The sequence below is a fragment of the Clarias gariepinus genome, chromosome 13, assembly GCF_024256425.1.
Source record: "Clarias gariepinus isolate MV-2021 ecotype Netherlands chromosome 13, CGAR_prim_01v2, whole genome shotgun sequence".
Taxonomy (NCBI): Eukaryota; Metazoa; Chordata; class Actinopteri; order Siluriformes; family Clariidae; genus Clarias; species Clarias gariepinus.
The window spans coordinates 28,803,707-28,825,396 of NC_071112.1; the positions used below are offsets into that span (position 1 = coordinate 28,803,707).

Here is a 21,690-nt window from a genome sequence, read left to right on the forward strand (position 1 = left end):
AACTAGCAGACTATGAGGAGTATTTACCAGATCTGACAAAATGTGTTTGATTAGAACCGCCTCCTTCTCTTTTAATAATGTGTGTCAATAGAAGCTGATGTGCTAGAATGGCTGAGATGTATTACTGAAAGTTTCAGCACACACCAAGCTCATGAAGCACTGCTTCGCCATTCAGCTGTCACTGATTTGTTGTTTTAGCTTCTTTTAAGCTTTATGGAATTTTGACATTTTGTTAGTATCACCAAACGTAAATGTGCACTAAACAAACTTCATTCTCTGGCTGATTGACATTATCAACATGCATGAGTTTGGAGAAAATGAGCATCAGTCAGATACCCTTTCTTGCACATGATTGTTTTATGCTTAAACAATTCTGTGTGGCTCAGGTATAGGAACTGGACAAAAAATGAAAGACAAAGAAGTCTCTCGGGAAGCCTGGAGAACTATTCGTCAGACTACATTAAGGAATGCAGGAATAGGTAACATGTTCGGGGCCCAAGACTTTTGCACAGTACTGAAGGCCTGTGTGACATCTAATAACAATGATGTCATTGCCTGGACACTGGGATGATCTTTCAAAGCTGACACAAACAAATGCAGTTTTATAAGTTACATGATAATCTGTACAACCAGATGTTGTATCCCAAACGTGCACAATTGATGTAGAAATTCCAACAAGGATAATGATTAGTGACAATACAGGTTGGGTTTTTGAGTTGTCGAAGTGGGTTGGGCAGAACGTTGAGGTCTCATCAGGTCAGGATAGAGGAAAACTCTCTCTCTCTCTCTCTCTCTCTCTCTCTCTCAGTGTCATTATCCTTGTTGGAATTTATACATTTCTGGACTGGGTACAAACATACCACTGCACAGGCAAACACATATGCAGAGAAATATTAAGATTATAATACACTGAATAAAATATTATTTAACTTTTTTCTACAAATATTTGACTTTTTAAATCGATATTTAAATTCTTATATTTTAATGAAAGGATAATTTTGCTTCTTTCTAAATATGAAAGAAAGTACTTATTTTACATTGACAATTAAACTTGAAGGGTCACAAGGGGCCTAGAGACTATCCTGGGAGATTAAGGGCTCGAGGAATGGTACACCATGGACAGGGTGCCAGTCCATCACAAGGTATAGACATACACACACTCATACACACACTACAGGCAATTTGGGAACACCAATTAGCCTAATCTGCATGTCTTTGGACTGTGGGACGTAACCAGAGTACCAGAAGGAAATTCACCAAGCACAGGAGGAACATGCACATGCATGCAAACCCAAGGTAGGAACCTCGACCGAACCTCGACCCTCGAGGAGCTAACCACTAAGCCACCATGCCGCCTAGCTTAAAGTGTAAAAACAGTAAAATATGGTATAATGGATAGATAAGAACCTTTTTTTTTACCTTATTAAACAATAGGTGGTGGTGTAGTGGTTAGCACTTTCTCCTTGCACCTCCAGGGTCCGGGTTTGATTCCCGGCCAGGCTCGATTAACGTCTCTGTGTGCTTAGAGTTTGCATGTTCTTCCTTTGTTTGTTTGGTTTCATCCGGGTACTCCGGTTTCTTCCCACAGTCAAAAGACATGTAGGTTAGGCTAATTGGCGTTCCAAAATTGCCTGTAGTGTGTACATAGGTGTGTGAGGGTGTATGTGTGTGCCCTGTGATGGATTGGCACCCTGTCCAGGGTGTACCCTGCCTCATGCCCTAAGCCTCCTGGAATAGGCTCAAGGCCCTCAAAACGCTGTATACAGCTGGATTAAACGGTATACATGATGAGTGAGTAATTAAACAATCAAACATGGTTGGTATCCATCTAATTTCTCCCTATCACTTATGTTATAGCTACTGTTCCTTAATTTTTACTTTATATGATTATTATTATTATTATTATTATTATTATTATTACATGGGGCATTTAAGTCACACTGGAACTTTTGGTTGCACAGAACAACAGAACCTAAATAGAACAGAGTAAAAGCCTTTATTTCTCTATATGATCCTCTGCTATACTAATCCACTTATCCCAGCGTTTTAATAGTGCTTAGTACTCCTAAACCATGTTTAGACTGCCTGCTTCATGTCTAAAACACGGGCCTCCCAGGAACTCCACGTGTGGAAATGGCTTGGAGTAAAGTCAGGAGTGTACGAGGGATGGAGCAATAACTCCCAGACGAGTTCCTGTAACGTGAAAGTGGTGTTGGTAAATGATTGTGTATATAAAAATTTCATCATAAGTTCCGGATTGACTTGAATGCCCCTTGTATTATTATTATTATTATTATTATTATTATTAATAATAATATTATTATTATTGTTATTAATATCATTATTATTATTATTATTATTACACTAAGCATTTTTATTAACAATGAACTCATTATCTGATTATTGACCTAAATGATAACTGCACTCATTGTCATCATGGTATCATCAAACTTTAATGGCTTTGCCTAATATTTACACTGCAGATATAAAGGAATTCACATTTATGTTTAAGTCAAACTTTTTGTAATGAGAGTAAAGCTCTAATGCTGTCCTTCTGATGTATTAATAAATGTTTGTATGTTTTATGATTCTACAGATTATTATAAAGGTTAAGTCTTTGGCATGTGCACGCCTGTCCTTCGACCTCACAATCAATTTAATCTCTAAACCCTGGCAAAACTTGTGTCCCTACCTGTGTGTGTGTGTGTGTATGTGTGTGTGTGTGTGTGTGAGAGAGAGAGATCTATCCAGACTGTGTCTGTGCCTCAAAACCCTTTTTCTGGAGGAGAGGTCCGCCGCCTGCTGCAATCCTCGTTCAGCTCCACTGGTTTGCTCCACCCTTCTGCAGTGCTTATAGTCGCTACTATTAGCTTGTTCCCTTTTCTGGCACTGTGTGTATGTGTGTGTTAGCACTTTTTTTTAGATTATAACTAAATCACACTCAGTGAGTAACACCATGGAGTACGAAGCATAAATGAGGAGTTCTGTAATAACCATCAAATATTCCCAGGATGCTGGATTGATTCCATATTCATATGGAATACGGTCTGTGAATGTTAGCATGCAGGAGTGTGTGTGTGTGGGGGGGGGAGGAGGGGGGGATGTGGTGGTTGGACAAAACTGGGTGTGAGAGCAGCAGGGAGATTTGGACTTGGACCAGGTATGAGAAGACACAGACCATCTGCTGGACGCCTTTGATAAACATAGCAACCATGTGCACACCCTATGTTAAAGATCTCTCTCTCTCTCAAACACACACACACATAAGAATACACCCTACGTCTAAGAAAAGAACGTAGCACACGTGTGTAAGAGCACTAAACATTAGATGAACAGAAGTTGAAAGAAAGAAGAAAACAAAGAAAGAAAGATGTGAGAGCAGCTTAGCAGAAAAAAGAAAAGTAGAAAAAAAGAACGAAGTGAGAGCAGCCATGCAGAAAAAAAAAAAGTTGTAAGAAAGAAAGAAAGAAGGGCGGGTACTAAAACTCTAGCAATGCAAGAAAGAAAGAAAGAAAGAAAGAAAGAAAGAAAGCCTGACATTTCACACTCAGTCATAAGTTCTACAGTTTGAAATGTTCCTAGACTACAGTGCACATGATGGCTCAATAAAATAACATATAATATCCTCTACATACATATACAGTATAAGAGAAACCCAAAACAAAGAAAAACAAGATTGGAAAAGCAAAGCAGTCATGAAAACCCTATTCATGCAGAAAAAAAAGAAAAGAATAAAGCTTATGTTTTTTCATTTCAGTCTACAGATCATTAGCGAGGCTCCTACTGTACTGACTGCTCTGAAGATAAACTCACTGAGAAGCCACTTGTACACAAGCTTTAATACATAATCAGTGAGTAAAGCGCTGCACATTTACATGTCATATACAGTAAAGAAGGTAAACCTGAGGAAGGATGTCGAGTGTCCTGATAAAGATTATAAATGGCTGTAATACGTATAAACTGATCCCTGTGGATACGAGAGACTCGGGTCCAACAGCAGCGCTCGGTGTAGATTAACACTTTCTCCTTTCCCTTTCCTCCACACACACACACACACACACACACACACACACACACACACACACACACCTCCATCCTGCAGCTTCTCAGCAGCATTTCACTGATCTGCAAAAATCTGTTCAATTCTCCAGCTCCTTAATTCTTCGTCTGTGCCATTAACTGGATTTAATTAATTATTTTCTGTTTTCAATTACAGGTCCGACTGCAGTGAGGAGCTCTGGGACACAAAGTCAGCGTACTTATCCGTGTAAAATCTCAAAGAAAAAAGAACCTGCAAAAAAACATGTGAAGTGCAAACGATATAAATCCACCTGAGGTATGGAACTGCCTCGTACAGTACATGAGGCAAGAGTCAGGAGTACAGGAGAGCACACAAACAACAACAACAACAACAACAACAAACCTTATATATGTTAACCATCAGTGTAATACTTGTAAAAAATTCAAAATTAGGTAAAAATTTGACTTTTTTTTGTCATTTTTGTGTTTGTTTATATAGATATATATATAAACAAACACAACATACATACTTTTAAAAATATATATATATATATATATATATATATATATATATATATATAGTTTTTTAACCTTTATAAAGTTAAAGGTATATTTATTTAATTTAATTCATAAAAATGTAATATACAAAGATACTTATTTTCTACTTATGTTTTCTTTTGAAGTACTGAGACTATAACTGATACAGTTACTAAATATAGTTCTTTAACTGAAAAAGGGTTAAAAATCTCAGCTTACATGAAATTATTTACATCACATGCGTGCAAACATGTACAGAATTGAGTAGACATTTTAATCAGCAAGGTGATTTTATTTATTTATTTATTTATTTATCCCCCCTCCCCCCACCAAAAAAGGAAGACTTCACATTTCTTACTTTCTCCAGCGTTACTTTCCCTTTAAAAATATTTTCCTCTTCTGGCTATTATTATTTTTCAATTCTGCAATCCTCAGATAAATTCTTCGTGCAAGAAAATCAGCAAACAAACTAACAACGCAATCATCTGAGCACCAAAAACACAATATCCAAAGACAAAATACATTTCGAGGAATTTGAATGCGTTTCACGATCAGGGGTGGAGGGGGGCCTGGGTTGTCGTGCGGGGGGATGAGCCACAGAAAATGGAGAGTGAGTGGAAGGATGAGAGGGGGGAAGAAGACGACGGTTCCTCTGTGCAGCACAGCCCTGATAGCCATCAGCAATTTCTGCACACACTCCAGTCCTCATTTGTTAGCGGCCATGACCGACGCGGCGTCTGCGTGTCGAGGAATTTAACATCACCTTGCCGTAACAGGGAGTGGAGACACAGCAGCCGCGGTGGCCATTTTGATTTCTACTAGAACAGTGCTGCACCCGGAGTTTATAATCTACTGTTAGAGTTTATACCAGGGCGGGGTGTACTGTAGTTCTGTCCCCTAATTGGTCAGAAAATGTTAATATAACAGCGGTTCTGAGAGTAGCGCCTGACGTTAACGTTTCTATGGTAACTCGCGGCAGATGCTTCACATCAACAGCTCACGGTTTTGCATAAGAAGATGTTTATTTAGCGTTAATGAAGGAGTCTGTAGTCTTTTCTCTCCAGCTGGAACTTCTAATTCTTTAATAGATTAATAAATGAAGTGTAATAGGCGTCTTAGACTGTATAGACCATAAAGGAGGATCGAAGCACTTTTAGGGAATCTGGTATAAAAATAATCTCAGCTCACTGGAAGAGGAAGAGGAAACGCTGCAGAGACGGCCATTTTGATTTTCAGCAATAAAAGAGCATGCATTGACATCCTCAAGACAAAAGATCTGGTCTGGATTCTGATCCACCGGTGAAACAGAAGTCCATTCAATCGTTCATTAATATATGATTTTTTTTTAAATTCCTATTAAACACTCCATCCTGATCAGACGAGATGAGATCAGTAACATTTTTTTACTCTCTTCCCTCTCAGGACGTAACATTTGAAATCTGCACAATGCAAATGAACGAAGCTTGCAAAATAAATATTGAACCTGGGCTCCGGCGCTTAAACGCCTGTCTTATCTGGTTCAAGTTGAGAAGGACGTGCCGGGGCCCCGCCGCCCTCACCTGGCACGTCTCCACGGCAACGCCGCGCTGCTGAAAAATGGCATCCAGACATAGATGGCCCTTCATTAGATATCAACGCAGCGGCTGACAGCAGAGATAATGGCCAATAACACGGTCTTATGTTGGAAGTAAATGAAAGCCTCCAGGGATTCAGGGACATGCTTCAGGAAGCGGCGCAACATGCGTATGCACACACACACACACACACACACACTCGCCAAAGAAATATATACCTACATTCTGTATGGATGTTAAAAGTATTGGTGTATTATTCTATTAATAAAATATCTGTTTTATGTACTGAAGTAAGTGTACAAAACATGTTAACTGCTCTTAATTATCTGATTTAAACTGGTATTTATATTGTTTATGCTAAATTCACATTTAATTTAAATAGTTTTAATATTATTATTATAATTATAAATAATTAGCTGTTAGCTTAGAATTTCTATACTAGTTGTAGCTATGCTAATTTAGCATAAATAAAAATAATACCTGTTTATAATATAACAATATTATCATTATATATATCACAACACTGAACCAATCAAAACAGATATGCAAATTATTACAGTTATTATGTCAAACTGTAGAAACCACGCGAGGTTGGTAGCATATAAGCACATTAGACAATAAACTAGTAACTGTTTCATAGTGTTTATTTAGCTGTAATAGCGCATGAAGTGTTTAAATCTATGTATACGTATGTACATTTGCTGTTTTTATTGTGCTTGTTATCTTATTTCTTTTATAGCAACTGTACATCATACATCAATAAAACAGGTTATGTTCAAGGGCGATTCGGCTCAGCCTTAAGACATATGTAGAATGTACATTAAGATCTATCCTATTGACGAGTCTTTCAACAGAACCATAACATGACTAGTCGGTCTTTTTACCCTAAACGCTGGATTTGCACATAAGGCTGGACTGGGTAATAACTGGAGCTTTTTCTTGATTTCTGTGTGCACACGTCTTCCAGCTTTGTATGCAACATTTAATTACTCCGGCCTCCTTTCCCTCAGACGCTGAGTGGAAGTAAAGTTCCGCTCTTTAACTCTCTCTCTCTCTCGAAGTCTGTCTGATGCTGATGAAAATATTCTAAGCTAAAAATATTCGGCGCTAAAGCCCTAAAGAATCGAACATAAGGGCGCCACTGGTCGCGACTCGTAGCAGAGTGAACTGCAACAGTAGAAATGATTTTAGGAAATGATGATGGATTGTTATTATTTTCATTGTCTTTAGGGGTGCTAAGATTAAATTTAGGGGTGTTTAAGGGGGTCTAAAATCACTTATGCTATTTCCTCTCTAAGTGATGAAATGGGGAACAGTTTATTCTTTATAGTTTTTACGGTTGACAGTTGCTAATATATTTCTAAGCAATTTTGATATCTTATGTATATTTTGCAATATTGTGCAAAAACTATCCCAGTACAAGTGACCTTGTTAGGTAGCATGATTCGGAAAAACTGTTTACATTTTTTTGTTCAAAGCATTTCTTACATTAGAAATGTGTTATACATGGTGCAAATAACATCTGCCTCCATTAGCTTGATTATCTATTGGCCAATACACAGGCACTGAACAACAATATTTCAGTTCATTATTTATTATTTCCATCACACTTTCAGTCACACCTACGACACATGATGAACCATCAGAGCTCATCGAGAGCGGGGCATGACATTGGGACCGGTCTCTTCCTCAGGGACATGTGAGTTACAGTTACACCATCAATAGACTTCTACTGCACAGCGAAGCTCATTATAGACACGGCAAAAGCAAGTCCCGCTCACGAAAGCAGCATGTCTACCTAACCCCAGATCACACCGAGGGGGAGATCGATTACTGGTGAGACCCATCTGTCGTCTGGAAATCCAACTATCCGTCCATCCACTCAAGCATGCAAGCCATCCATCCATGCGTCCTTCTGTCGACCAATGAGAAGGACAGCATTAAGAATTAAAAGCCCATGGCTGTCCGGCGTCTAGGGGTTAATGTGCAAAGCGAAACACAACCGGTGAAGTCAGGCTTCAGATCCCACTGCTGACCAGTTAAACGTCTTTTAAAACGGAAATTATTTGATATTCGATCACGCTGCTTTAGCGCCCATTTAGTCTTTTAAGATGTTTAGGAATTAATCGGTAGAAACGTCAGAAATGTCTCCAGAACTCCAAAAAGATGTTTATTTTTGGTTAAAGTAACACGAGTGCAAAAACAATGGGAACAAAAATGACGTTTGCGTAATTATTATAATATTCAATTGTATTTTTGGGTCTGTAGTGTAGTAACTCTATTTGAGATCGCGACAGAACCTTAAATGATTCTTTAATATGATGAAACCAGGCACCGTTAAGGGGTTTTTGTTATTACTGTTTGTTTTATTTATTGTGTTTCTTTTTTACTGTACAGTACTGTAATGATGTTAAGGCATGAGAAAGAATGACTCCAAAGTAAGGGAGTAAATACAATTCTAAATAATGAGTCTTAAAATAAAAATAGAAAAAGCAGTAAACTTAAAAAAGTAACAATAATAATCATCACAAATAAGCCAAACAATAAAAACCTTCTGACAACAATAAAATAGATGTTATAGATAGATATCCAGAAATGGGGTAATTTGCAAATATTTTAATTCACACTGTTAGTCTTTCAGGTCCTCTGGACGAGGGGTCGCCACAGCAAACATTCCGATCTGCACAACAGCCTGGCAGAGGTTTTACACCGGCTGCCCTCCCTGACGCAACCCTCCCATTTATCCGGACTTGGGACCGGCACTGCATTGCGTGAGTATCGAACCCGGGCCTTCCGCGTGGTCAGCGAGAAACCTACCATTTAGCCACCAATGGAAATTTTTTCATTAATGCTAATTTGTTTAAATTTACTGCTTCATTCATTTATTCATTGTTTATAGCGTTTAACCTATGAACAGGTCGTGGGGGGCCTGGAGCCTATCGCAGGAGATTTGAGCACAAATGGACAGGGCGCTAATCTATTGCCGGGCACACAGACACTTACACAAGTACTGCAGGCAATTTGGGGCCGACAATTAACATAATCTGCTTGTCTTTGGACTGGGGGAGGAAACCTGAGCTCCCAGAGGAAACCCACCAAACACGGAGAGAACATGCAAACTCACACACAACAGATGGAAATTAAACCCCGAACCTGGTGGTACAAGGCCACAGTGTCAATGACTACGCCACCATGCTGCCTAATTTGCCATTTCAGCAAAACTATTTCAATTTAGAAACTAAAAACAGGCAAGTTTACTGTATGTAAAGGAAGTGTTTTAGGTTCGTGGGGCCAATTCTGAGCGCCGCTTTCTGTCTGTAAAAGTTTCCGGTTCCTCTACACACTTTGATCGAATTACCCTGAGCACTCAACAACTCCCAGTGAAGGCACACACACACACCAGAAATGGCCTACAATTTCTCTACATACTGTATTTACTCACATTGAATACAGGGTTATGCATGAATATGCCATTTACTCTCCCTGCTGTCTAACAACTCGCCGGCGAGTTACCTGGTTGTAAATTCCCAGGGTCTGAATCCGGATGATTGTTTTCCCAGAAATAAATTTATCAGTGGCACGGCTTGTCAAATTACATCAGTGCCAAACCATTGCAGCAACTATTCTGTTCATAGCTGATGTTTGCTCGATTTTCGCCTAAAATATGTCAAAAATAAATAAATAAATCTGGCATTTGCCCTCCGCTAATCATTTGCATACTGGATGTGATTGGTTTAAAGTTGTGACATCATAAACCAAATTCTCATTGGATGTTTTTTTTTTTTGTTTCAAAGTCTTGATGTGTTTTAAGTGGAAAAGTGTCTTTTGAACAGATAACCATCTTGACAATTCCTATGTGTTTGTGGTGTGTGTGTGTGTGTGTGTGTGTGATTTGCCTTTGTGAAAGACAGCAGTTTATCCTCCCCCTGACAGTTATTGCCGTGATGTCTCATAATGTGTGTCCAGTGACTCTCCCGAGAAATGAACTAATTGCATTTTGACCTGAGAGATAGCACATGTTAAGATTAATCGAAATGTTAAACTAATTTAGCGCAGGATTTTTTCGCTGATTGTAATGAATTACGGATATCAGCGCCGGGGTGTCGCTCTTAAAGTCAATACGAACAGACGAGTTCCGAGGGGAACTGCCGAACAATTAGCAGTTAGATGGAAAGGTCATTTCGCATTAAACCTGCATCTGACAAGTCACCGCAACCCCATTTTACGTTTCCAATTTCTTTGTCAAAACCAATTTCCCCGTCAGTGAACGTGTCAAAATAGAGTTATGTCATAGGAGCGAATGGAAATGACCGTCATTTGCGTCCTGTGCGGAGACGACGCAGTCGGAGGGGTTCAATTAGACGGCGAAGTCACCTTTGTGAATGTTATTTCGTGCGCTTGCGAGATTCGAGAAAAGAAAGAAGCGGACAAGAGCGACGCAGCAATCACAGTTTGAAAAGATTATCTGCATTATTTCGAGCATTGTGTAATTACGGTTGTCTCATTTTCGAAATGGCTTTTATGCCAGGCGGCATTATGTTTCAGCTGTCTGACATGCCGGTCTTGACAAAAATATAAAAATACCTCGAAATATCTTAACAACACTTAAGACTAACACGTCCTATTAGGCTTGCATTTACACAAACACAATATAAACGCATTTTTACAAAGTATAATACAACATACACAACACCTCTTAATATCTGGCATGTATAAATGCTTATAAATACATCAATGTACTTGATGCAATGTCTGTACATACATGTAACACTTTATGTAATAATCCTGTCTTCATTACTCATGTAATAAATCCTCTATAACATAAGGTTATATAATGCTGTATATATAACAAACATTATAATGCACTATAACACAGACAGTTTCCGATGACACATATGTCCTTAACCCTCACATATACCGTCACGTATGACACATTATAGTACAAATACAGTATTACATAATAACGCTTTATGTTTGAATTTAGGCCAGAAACACATTGTGATGCCAGGTTACATAACACATTATAACAACTGTTAATAAGAACAGTGAAGTCAGCGAGAAGCTCTGATGCACTGACTGTTTACAACACTGACCACTTTGTATTAATCCTCTATTTATAATGCACTAAAAATCCAAATATAGTTACATTATATTGGCTGAATGTTATAACATCTTATAATGCAATAGTTATGGATACACTGGTACACAGAGTACAGTGCATGACCTCATAATGTCAGCACATTGTAACGTGGCAACTCTAGTTTCTAATATTGTATTGCATTATAAAATTTCTGATTTTGATAACACAAGATAAAATGCATTATAACCTAGGCATAAATTAATAAAATTAATTGTGCTCAATAACTGGGTTTATAAACATGCGTAATATATAATTTAATAAAATAATATAATGTAATAAAAAGAAAAACTATGAAAACTTTAATTATGGCAAGTGTTAAAATTTGTTATAACACCCACGATGTGCAAACTGTATGCAACTCCTATGTTCATAAAAAACATAAAATATAGTAGAGCATTATAAGCTACTACATAGGTGGTCAAACTCCTTTTAAATGTGAATCAAACTGCTATGATGCATAATAAAACCCTTTATAGTGCATTACAACAATAATGTCTATTAAATACTTGTACTAGAAGTAATGTAAATGTTCTGTTAGGAATTATAAGTGTAATGAATGTGTTAATACCATGTTATAAAGCAACATTATTGTGTATGCTTTATGACGTTATTAAGGGATTCATAATGCCTTATGAATACTGTGTTTATGGGAAGTGTTGTGTTACAGACTGGGTTTCCTGCCTTTTAAGATGATTTGAAACAATGAACACATGCACACACACACACACACACACACACACACACACACACACACACACACACACACACACAGATACAGAATGAATGAACCTCAGCACTCTGCCAGGTTTGGCAGTTGTGACAAAGTGAAATGCCAGTCATGCCCCCAGGCCTGTATAAAAGTATTGGACCCCCCTCGATTCGGGGAGCGCCGCGACGCCTGCTGAAGTGCCAGAGGCCAACGGGCATCAACTGAGAAACATAAATTATAATGACATTGATAGATTTTCACCACTCACTGCTACAGAACGAGTCTCAGGTAGACTGACCTTAAATAGTTTCAGTCTGTGGTGGGGAAAAAAAAAATGAAAAGGTAGAAGTATTAATTTAGGTTATTATATTAACAATGCTCATGTTTGGTTGGTTACAACATTGAGACTAAAGTCACTAAAGTTCTAAAGAGGTGAAATGATTTATCATGTATCTGCTTTACCAGTTAAAAATGGGCGTGGCTAAATTATTTTGGTGTAGAGGGCACAGAAGGGATCTAAACATTCGAATGTTTAATACGTAAAATGCTTATCACAAAACACCGATATTTATCATATAGTACGTCAAACAAATATGTTGCATACTGTAGAAGTGTCTATGTACAGTACAGTAGTGAGTCTTACACACTGTTAATTAGTTATCTAAACTGTATAGAAATGTTCTACTATAAATAATTATAATGAGCTTTATAACTCTATAAGATATATGTATAGGATTATAAATGTATTATGACATTAATAATGAGACCTGATGAACAGATATAAGAATGTCGTCTAGACTCATACTGTACAATATGCTTTATAAAGTGCAATATAATCATTTATCCCGATTTTATCATCTTTCAAATTATAAAACCTCAACATATTATTAAAATCTGTTCATTAAAACCCTGTGGGTGTCTAAATGTAGGCTAGCACGCCGTATTACCGCCCCTCGACCGCAGCAGCGGAAAGACCAACAACAACTTTCTATTTATTCTATGTTTCTTGTAAATTGATAAAATCTATAAGGAAGGGTGAAAATATGATCAAATGATTACCAAGTTATCTTGAAACTATATATATTTTCCCTTTTATTAATTACTTGATATGATAGTTATTTATATTAAATTGCACTTCATTAATACAGCAGCAGAGGGCGATCTTCTCACCAGCTCATGTCAAACACCATGACCTCCACAAACGCTTTGTCTCCATATTAACCAAAACAGAGGACTCAGAGGACCCCCCCCCCCCCCTCCATCCTCTCTCCAACAGAAACCCCCCTCCAGGCTAAGTGTTCTTAACCCTTTGTCTCATGGGGCCGAGACTAAAGGAGTCCCCAGGCAGCCCATAATCACGTCCTTTCACACTGCATCGCCCTCTCTGCCTGACAGCCCCCGAGACACCACTCTCCAAAATATGGCCTCTACTCTTCACAATGCACAAAAACACAAAACATGCTTTATATCTGCTTAGAGGAATTTCTATTCATTGCACCGAACGATTGTAAAACGACAAGTGAAACATGAAAACACTTGTTTAATAACGTTAAAAAGAGGGAAAAGAGAATAATAGAAAAAAATAAAATTCTACGTGAACCAACCGCATACTGTAAGTGTATTAACATTTCCAATTTAAGAAACTGTCTAATATTTAAAAATGTAAGAAAATGTCTTAATATTATATATGATATTTTTTAGGATCAATTTTGAGGTCAAAGGCAAGATGTTTATATAAACAAACAAACAAACAAACAAACAAATAAATAAATAAATAAACCATTTTTTTACATAACTGAGAGTGAAATAATGTGTAATATTCTATATTGTGCATAATATAACAATAATGTCCTGTTACAGTATGTGTTCAAGTGCATGGACATTATTATTATTATTATTATGAAAGCTTCCTGTAATGTGTGTGTGTGTGTGTGTGTGTGTGTGTGTGTGTGTTTGCTTCCTTTTCGCATCATGGTGGTTGCAGGTTTTCCGGTTTCCAGGATTTCAGGGTTGAAGCCCAGCGAAGAGTGAACAGAGCAGAAGTGGAGCAATATTCACTCATGACTTGAGCCAGAGCGCTACTCTCATTAAAACACCAACAAACACATCTGACCTGGCCTGTACCATCACCATCATCATCATCATCATCATCACTATCACCCCCCCCTCCTCCTCCTCCATCTCCACCATCCCTCCATCCCCGCTCTGCCTGTGGTCAGGGTAAAGCTGAAGGATGGAGCTGCTCTGCTGCTCTCCTCCATCTGGACAGGGGCAACCCTGAGTGGAAGCTACTCATGTGTGACGCTCCAGGCCTTGATTGCCTTTCTTTTTCCACCAGTGAGATATACCTGAATGTGCTTTTTTATTTATATTTTTCAGCTTGTTTATGGGTTTATTCATAGCCCTTGGGTTTAGATTTGAGGAAGCATAACACACACACACACACACACACACACACACACACACAAACACATACACGACTAAAAAGCATTTCAACTTTGAGTCAACAGTGTTTAATACCACAGGGTAAAACATTCTGACTAAAAAAAATAAATTAAGCCAATTTAGCCCAGAATAAGTCTCTCTATTTAAATAAACAGCACCTATAACCCTCTCATACTTGTTAGCAGCATTAGCTCTATACCTACCTGAATCATAAAACAACTCATTATCCGACAGCGCTGTGGATTCCTGAACTGGACTGGACAGAAGTTTGAGGTTTATATGAACATCCATGTGCACGGTCTAATACGTTACTGTTTCTGTAGTAAAGACTCGTTCACAGGGCCGCGCACACCAGACCATTCATGTGAATTTATCTTTAACTTTAGAACCCAAGCAGCGCCGGCAACACTGCATAGGTCAGTGATGATTAAAACATCACACTACTAATAGAATATGAGAATAACGTTGCAAAAATGCAGAACTCTTCGCAAATGAGTATATTATAAATATTATTTCGATCGTAAAAACAACCAAAAACATAAAAAAAAAACATAAAAATATATAATTAAGTGCATCTGTGCATTTTTCTATACCAATGTGACCCATTTTTTATTTTTATTTTTTATTTGGTACATGTTTGTACAGTACAGTTGGTTAAAATGAACTGAAATTCATGACATCTTGAAAAAAGGATATTTCACTCTGTATTACACAATCCTGAGCCCTATACTGTATACTGTATGTGTTTAAAAGAAAATGACTATAGCTTTAAGAGCTACCAAAAAACGCATAACGGTTGACATGGTGAGAGTTTCTGTGATGGAAGGAGTATCCAGTTACACTTAGAGTTAGAGCTTCCTTGGTATCAAGCTCTTTATAGTTGCCTGTTTTGTTGTTGTTCTATGAGAATAAACAAATAATAAATAAAAAGAAAACAAATGAAGTAATAGGTTTCAATCGTCGATACACTGCTGTGGTGTAAGAGGAATAAAAAAAACCCCAGTAGATGATAACAGTGACTTCATCACACTGTACGACTTATTAGTTTTGGGCTTTTGTAGAAAGTCTTAGAATTCGTTTTGGAATTACTGTCTTTAAAATTAGCCCCGGCCTAATATACAAAAAAATAATAAATACATAATAGCTCTGCTCTGTCATTTTAACACGGGGGGTCAATTAGGCAATGGGGAAAGCTTTTCATAAAGAATTTGTACTTCACCTCCCAAACATGACAAATCACTTGTTCTCGATAATCTCATTTCTTATTCCGTTCGTCACTTACGTAACTGCACGTGCCAGGATCTGTATTCTGAAAATGGCAGAGCGTGATGCGCTTGAGAGAGTATCGGGCTCTGAAAAGACAGCCGGAGTAAGAACTAGATTGGACTGGATCCTGCAGGTTTGGTCAAAGGTTTTTCAGCGCCTTAATTACATCTGAAGCGCGATTTACATAACAGCCACTTCAGAGAGCAGAGACGAGAGACGAGAGGCGAGTGAGTGAGTGAGTGAGTGAGTGAGTGAGTGAGTGAGTGAGTGAGTGAGTGAGTGAGTGAGTGAGTGAGTGAGTGCTTGGCGGCCATGTTTGCTCTCTCTCTCTCTCTCTCTCTCTCTCTCTCTCTTTGACAGAGGACTAAGCTGTAACATGCACTGAGGGATAAAAAAAAGCTTATCTGCTGGAAACATCTGGTCATCTCCCGGTGCTCAGGCTGACCTTTACCTGACAAAGATGGTACATGATTTTTCCCAGGCTCTTACAGTGACGACTGACAGAAAGCATCGATGGTGTGGAGGACAATTCATAATTTTCACATTCAACCAAGATCACGCTGAGGAGGACACGGGACGGCAACATGACACCTTTCATGTACAGCATCCATATGCGTGAACAAGCCACTTACAGATTTATTATTATTATTATTACTATTATTATTATTATTATTATCAAACATAACAAAAACGTTATCTTGATTGCTGATGCTTTACATTTTTAAATGTTTTTGGAATATCTCTAATTATATCCCCCCCCCCCCACACACACACACACACACACACATACACACACACACACATACACACATACATACACATACACACACATTAAATAAATACATTAATTAATGCATTTCAATTGATGCCTTCTCCAAACTTTAACTAGGGTCTATTATTATTATTATTATTATTATTATTATTATTATTTTAAATATTTGATTATTTTATTTAAAATGTATCCTTTTTAATCTCTTTTTTGACTTTTACTAGTATTACTAAATAGTGTTCAAAAAATTTATTTCAATATAGTTTTTCACTCCCCCCCCAAAAGTTTGTTTTTTGTACTGCTTATGGACAATCTGTTTATTTTATTTATTTTATTAATTAATTTTAATATAAGCGATATGTAGATCATACTAAACCTGAATTATTGATTGAATAAATCGCGTTACATTTTAAAATCCTTTCTGGATGTAAAGCCTGCGTTTCTGTAAACCTCTGTTACAAGCGGACATGGCCGACCCTGCTTAGCTACGTCTTTTCAGATTTCAGAGACATAAAGAGACAAGAGGCTTTTCCTCTTTCTCTCGCTATCTCTCTCTCTTTCTCTCTTTATTCCTCACTGGCTTACTCAATAAAGTGCACTCCTTCTCCCACGGCCTTCCTCTAAATCAAATCCTCCTGTTTGTACTCAGCACAGAGTGTACATCCCTCCCCTGTCCCACAGCAAGAGAGACAGACAGAGAGAGAGACAGAGAGAGAAACAGAGAGAGAGAGAGAAACAGAGACAGAGAGAGAGAAACAGAGACAGAGAGAGAGACAGAGGAGAGACAGAGAGAGAGACAGATGGAGAGAGAGAGACACAGAGAGAGAGACACAGAGAGAGACAGAGAGAGAGAGAGACAGAGAGACAGAAAGAGGGAGAGACAGAGAGAGAGAGACAGATGGAGAGACAGAAACAGAGAGAGAAACAAAGAGAGAGAGAGAAACAGAGACAGAGAGAGACACAGAGAGAGACAGAGAGAGAGAGAGAGAGAGAGAAACAGAGACAGAGAGAGAGAGAGAGAGACAGAGAGGGACAGACAGAGAGACAGAGAGAGACATGTGGTTTGTAGCATTTCCACATTCCACATTACATAACTGTCTAAAGTGCTGCACACAAGGCAAATTGAATTCAGGCCCTGGAGAGACGCACCACGGCATTGTGTGTAAACTGGAGCTCGAGTTGTTTTGATAAGGCTGGCGATGAAAAACTTTACAAAACAAATAAAAGCAGTGGCTCTGCAAAATAAAACACGCCACTGACAGCAGAACTTTCCAGGTTCATTGGGAAGGAGAAATATTAAAAACATAAAACCACGGCTGCTTACTGTCTTTCTTGTCTTATGCCAAACTTGCATTTATTTAAATAGAGAGACTTGCATTTTGCAAAAATAAAAAAAATAAAAAATTCCTTACCCTAAATGCATGGTGTCACCTACGTTTCTGTTTTTTATTTCTATCCAACTTCCTCCTTTTCTTACTTCTGCCTTCCTTCCTTCTCTTGTCCTCCTTCCTATCGCTTGTCCTTCCTGTCCTCCTTCCTTCCTTACTGTGCAGTACTTGTAAGCTTCTTCTTTATGCTTTCCTTTCCTTCTTTCTTCTCGTCTTGCCGTGCATCCCCTTCTTTCTTTTCTTATTTCCTTCCTTTATTTATTCATTCATTCTTCCTTTCTTCCTATTTTCTCTCTTTACTTCCGTATCCTTTCTTCTCTTGCCCTCCATTTCTTCCGTTCTCATTTCCTCCTGTCCTTCATTTCTTCCATTGTCCTCTTTAATTTCTTTCTTGCTTTCTTTCTTATTTCATTCCTTAATTAATTTATCGATCTTTCCCTTCTTAACTTTTCCTTTATTTGGATCTTCCTTCCCTTCTTCCTTCCTTTTTTTCTGCCTTCATTCCTTCCCTTCGCTTGTCTTCCTCCTTTTCTTCCTTCCCAAGCTTTCCTCCATTTCTTATTCGTATTTCCTTTCTTCCCAGAAAACTCCCATGAACCTTAAATAAACGTTTCCTTACAGAAAACCTCAACAACAATTCATAGTTGAACGTTTAATGTTTTCTTTTTACATGTACCACATCCACACTCACACACACACACACACACACACACACACACACTTACTGTGCCAGATTGAATGCTAGAGAAATAAAAGCGCTGACTGCATGAGTTACACTGATATTTTCAGCAAAACATGCGAGTCTGCTGTAAATACAGCACTGTGAAAGTGTGACAGCTTCTGCAAGTTCACAAGTTGAAGATATCTCTCACACACACACACACTGACACGTGCACACACACACGGCACAAACGCTGCTGTAAAATGTACAGTACAGTATATAATCCTATACAGGGTTAAAACGTCTCTCATATCTCTGTAAACACAGCCTCTGCCACAATGAAAGGTTTCCCAAATCTAGATGACTTGGCAACCTTACTCTTTTTTTTTTCCCCTATTATTTTCTTGCGATGGCAGAATAAATTGAATGAGGTAAATTTAGAGGCAGTCTCTCGCCCAGCCTCCCCTCAAGCTGAACACGCGATGTTTTGCAGCCTGATTACAGTAATTGGCTGAGCATTTGTGTGACGTCTCGGTCCCCAAAAATGACAGGAGGAGAGGAGGAGGAGTGGACCGCCACCCCGCTTTTTAAAAGCGTCAAACGTGGCCTACAGTTAGACTCTTCTGGGCAGGTGCAGCCTACTGATTATGGCCATAATTGGGTTAATTTTCTCTCGGCCTGTGTGCTTGAATTGACTTGCTGAATAAAAACAGCCTGGGGCCGTCTGGGCACGTGGCCTGCGCCAAAAAAAAAACAAAAAAAAGAAAGGAACAAAAGGCAACGATGTGAACGGGGTTTTAAAATCAAAGCAAGGTGCAACTGGGAATGCAACATTCAGAAAAAAATTGATATCAGTGCTGTTATACCGTCGGTGTAAAAATGATGCTATGGTACAGTATGATGAGGAGCAGTTACTGGTACTACATGAATATTATTACATACATTATAATAAACAGTAGCTATTTGTGTTGATGGTTTTTATTGTAAATATTTGGAAAATGTAAAACTTCCTAGTTTGTACAGTCACTCAGCAAACCTCTTCATTTATTATATTTTTGCATTAATACATGTTTACTGTATGTTCTGAACATGTGACTTCCTTCCTTAACGTCTTCTTGTCCTCCTTCCTTCCTTTCCATTTCCCTTCCTGTCTCCCTTCCTTCGCTTCATTCATTTCTGTATTTCTACCTTCTCTCCCTTTTCCCTCTCTCTCTCCTTCCTTCCTTTCTATCTTACATCATTTCTTACATCTTTTCTCCTTCCTACCTTCCCTCCCATTTTCCTTCGTGTCTTCCCACCTTCTTTTCCTTTTCCTCGCTTCCTCTCTTACTTCCTTTCTACCTTTTTTTTATTCGTTATTTCCTTCCTTCTTCCTATAAGTATTAAACAAACCATGACAAAATTTTTCATTATTCCTTTTAAACCAGATAATTTTTTTCCATTTATTACATTCGGTTTACATGCTGTTTTTTTTTTTTATCCATTTAGAGTCACATTTTAATGCTGTTTAACATCTACAAAAAAATCTGCTACTTCCTGATATTTTTCAGGTATAAACATGCATTTAATCCAAAAAAAAAAAGGATAAAAGAAAAATCACAAATGTGTTAATGTGTCAAATAAGCAAAAGGTTACCCAGTAAACAAACAAACACAAACAAACAAACAAACAAACAAACACGTCCACCCACACCAGGGTCAAACCAGAGTTGATTGAAACAGATGGATTTAGTGTGTGTGTGTGTGTGTGTGTGTGTGTGTGTGTGTGTGTGTTACAGCAGGGAGGTGGTTGGACACCAAAGAGGATTAGCCCACAACAATTCATCAGAGCCATTCTGTAAAATCGGCGGCGAGTGGCTGAAGCAGAGCCGCTGAAGGAAAAGCCTCATCATCTCCAGACAAATGAAGAAGCCGAGAGAAGAGGAGCTGATAATCTGTCCTGAGGGAGGAGGTTAATAAATGAACGAGTCGAGTGGAGTCTGGGCGAGGTGGACGTGATGCAGCGTGTTTTCACCACAGGACTCTGACCTTCACCGACACCATGACATGCTCGCTGTAGAAACCAGCCGCGCATTTAGCTTAGTAATGTAAACACTTGTTTTGCCTTTAATTCTTTGATTTATCATCAGAAAAAGACTTATTATTCCACTGTGTGAAAAGCAAGCTCAGGTTCTTTAATAATACAGTACCAATTTGTGTTATAAACTCACCATCATACATAAAACAACAGCTATAAACTAATCTGGAATCCGTAGATAACTAAAGCGGCGTGTATCATACCTTACTGATGCATTATTACTGTACATGATACGATTGGGCTCATAGTTTATTAAAATAACCTTACAGAAAGGGCTACATTTTTTATGCTTACAACCACACATAATGAGTTATAAGTCTCGACATAATGTATACAGTGAAACCTCGGATTGCGAGTGTTCCGCAAGACAAGCAAAGATTTTTTATTTAAAAAATTTGACTTAAAAACGAGCATTGTCTGGGTTTACGAGCACCGAATATCATGCATCATGCATGCTCTTCTTGTTTTGATCACATGATCACAACTGAGCCCATGGTTTTTCTCTCTTACACTGCGAAATTGTGGGTAATCGTCTCCCCTGCTGGCTCTTACTGGTATAATCAACATCCGTGCATGTGTGTACTGTTTACTATAACACTGTGACCATGTGTGTGTGTGTAAAACATATTTTATTTTGTGTCTGTATGCGTGTGTGTACAGCGTGCATGTACTGTTTATTATAAGACATGTGTGTGCGCCCGAGTAAAGCAAAAGAAAGTCTCATTAGAGAGGTTAAAGATCCATTTTCTCCTTTTATTTTCTCCCTCAGCATGCCGTTATGTGCATCATTGGACACCGTGCCCCTTTACACACACACCTTCTTCTCTCGCCTTTACACACCCACACACACACACACACACACACACTCTTTTTCTCTTTCTAATGGAAACTGCTCTGTTGCAATTCGTAAAGTGCAGGTTACTTTGTTTTATTTTTTACTTTACAGCAGCGATTCCATTTTGTGTGCTCATACGAGTGTTATCAGTGATGTTCCTTGTTAATTTTTCCGATAAAATAGTGTTTCCGTTAATATGTGTGTTCAAATCCAAATTTAAAAAGAGAAGAGGAAGGGGAGTTTGATTCCTTCTCTCATCATACTGTAGCT

General features: G+C 38.3%; 1 protein-coding gene across 3 annotated transcripts in view; it reads right to left on the bottom strand.

Moving 5' to 3' along the window:
* The window catches only part of nrxn3a (neurexin 3a), a 327,753-nt gene that overhangs the window by 266,912 nt on the left and 39,151 nt on the right, over window positions 1–21,690 (bottom strand). The window contains exon 3 of one of the 3 annotated variants that reach the window (XM_053509388.1): window positions 1,408–1,419. The exons of the other annotated variants lie outside the window; for them this stretch is intronic. Within the exon in view, the coding sequence (XP_053365363.1) occupies window positions 1,408–1,419 (12 nt within the window). The remainder of the gene's footprint in view (window positions 1–1,407; window positions 1,420–21,690) is intronic. 3 annotated transcript variants of the gene reach the window in all.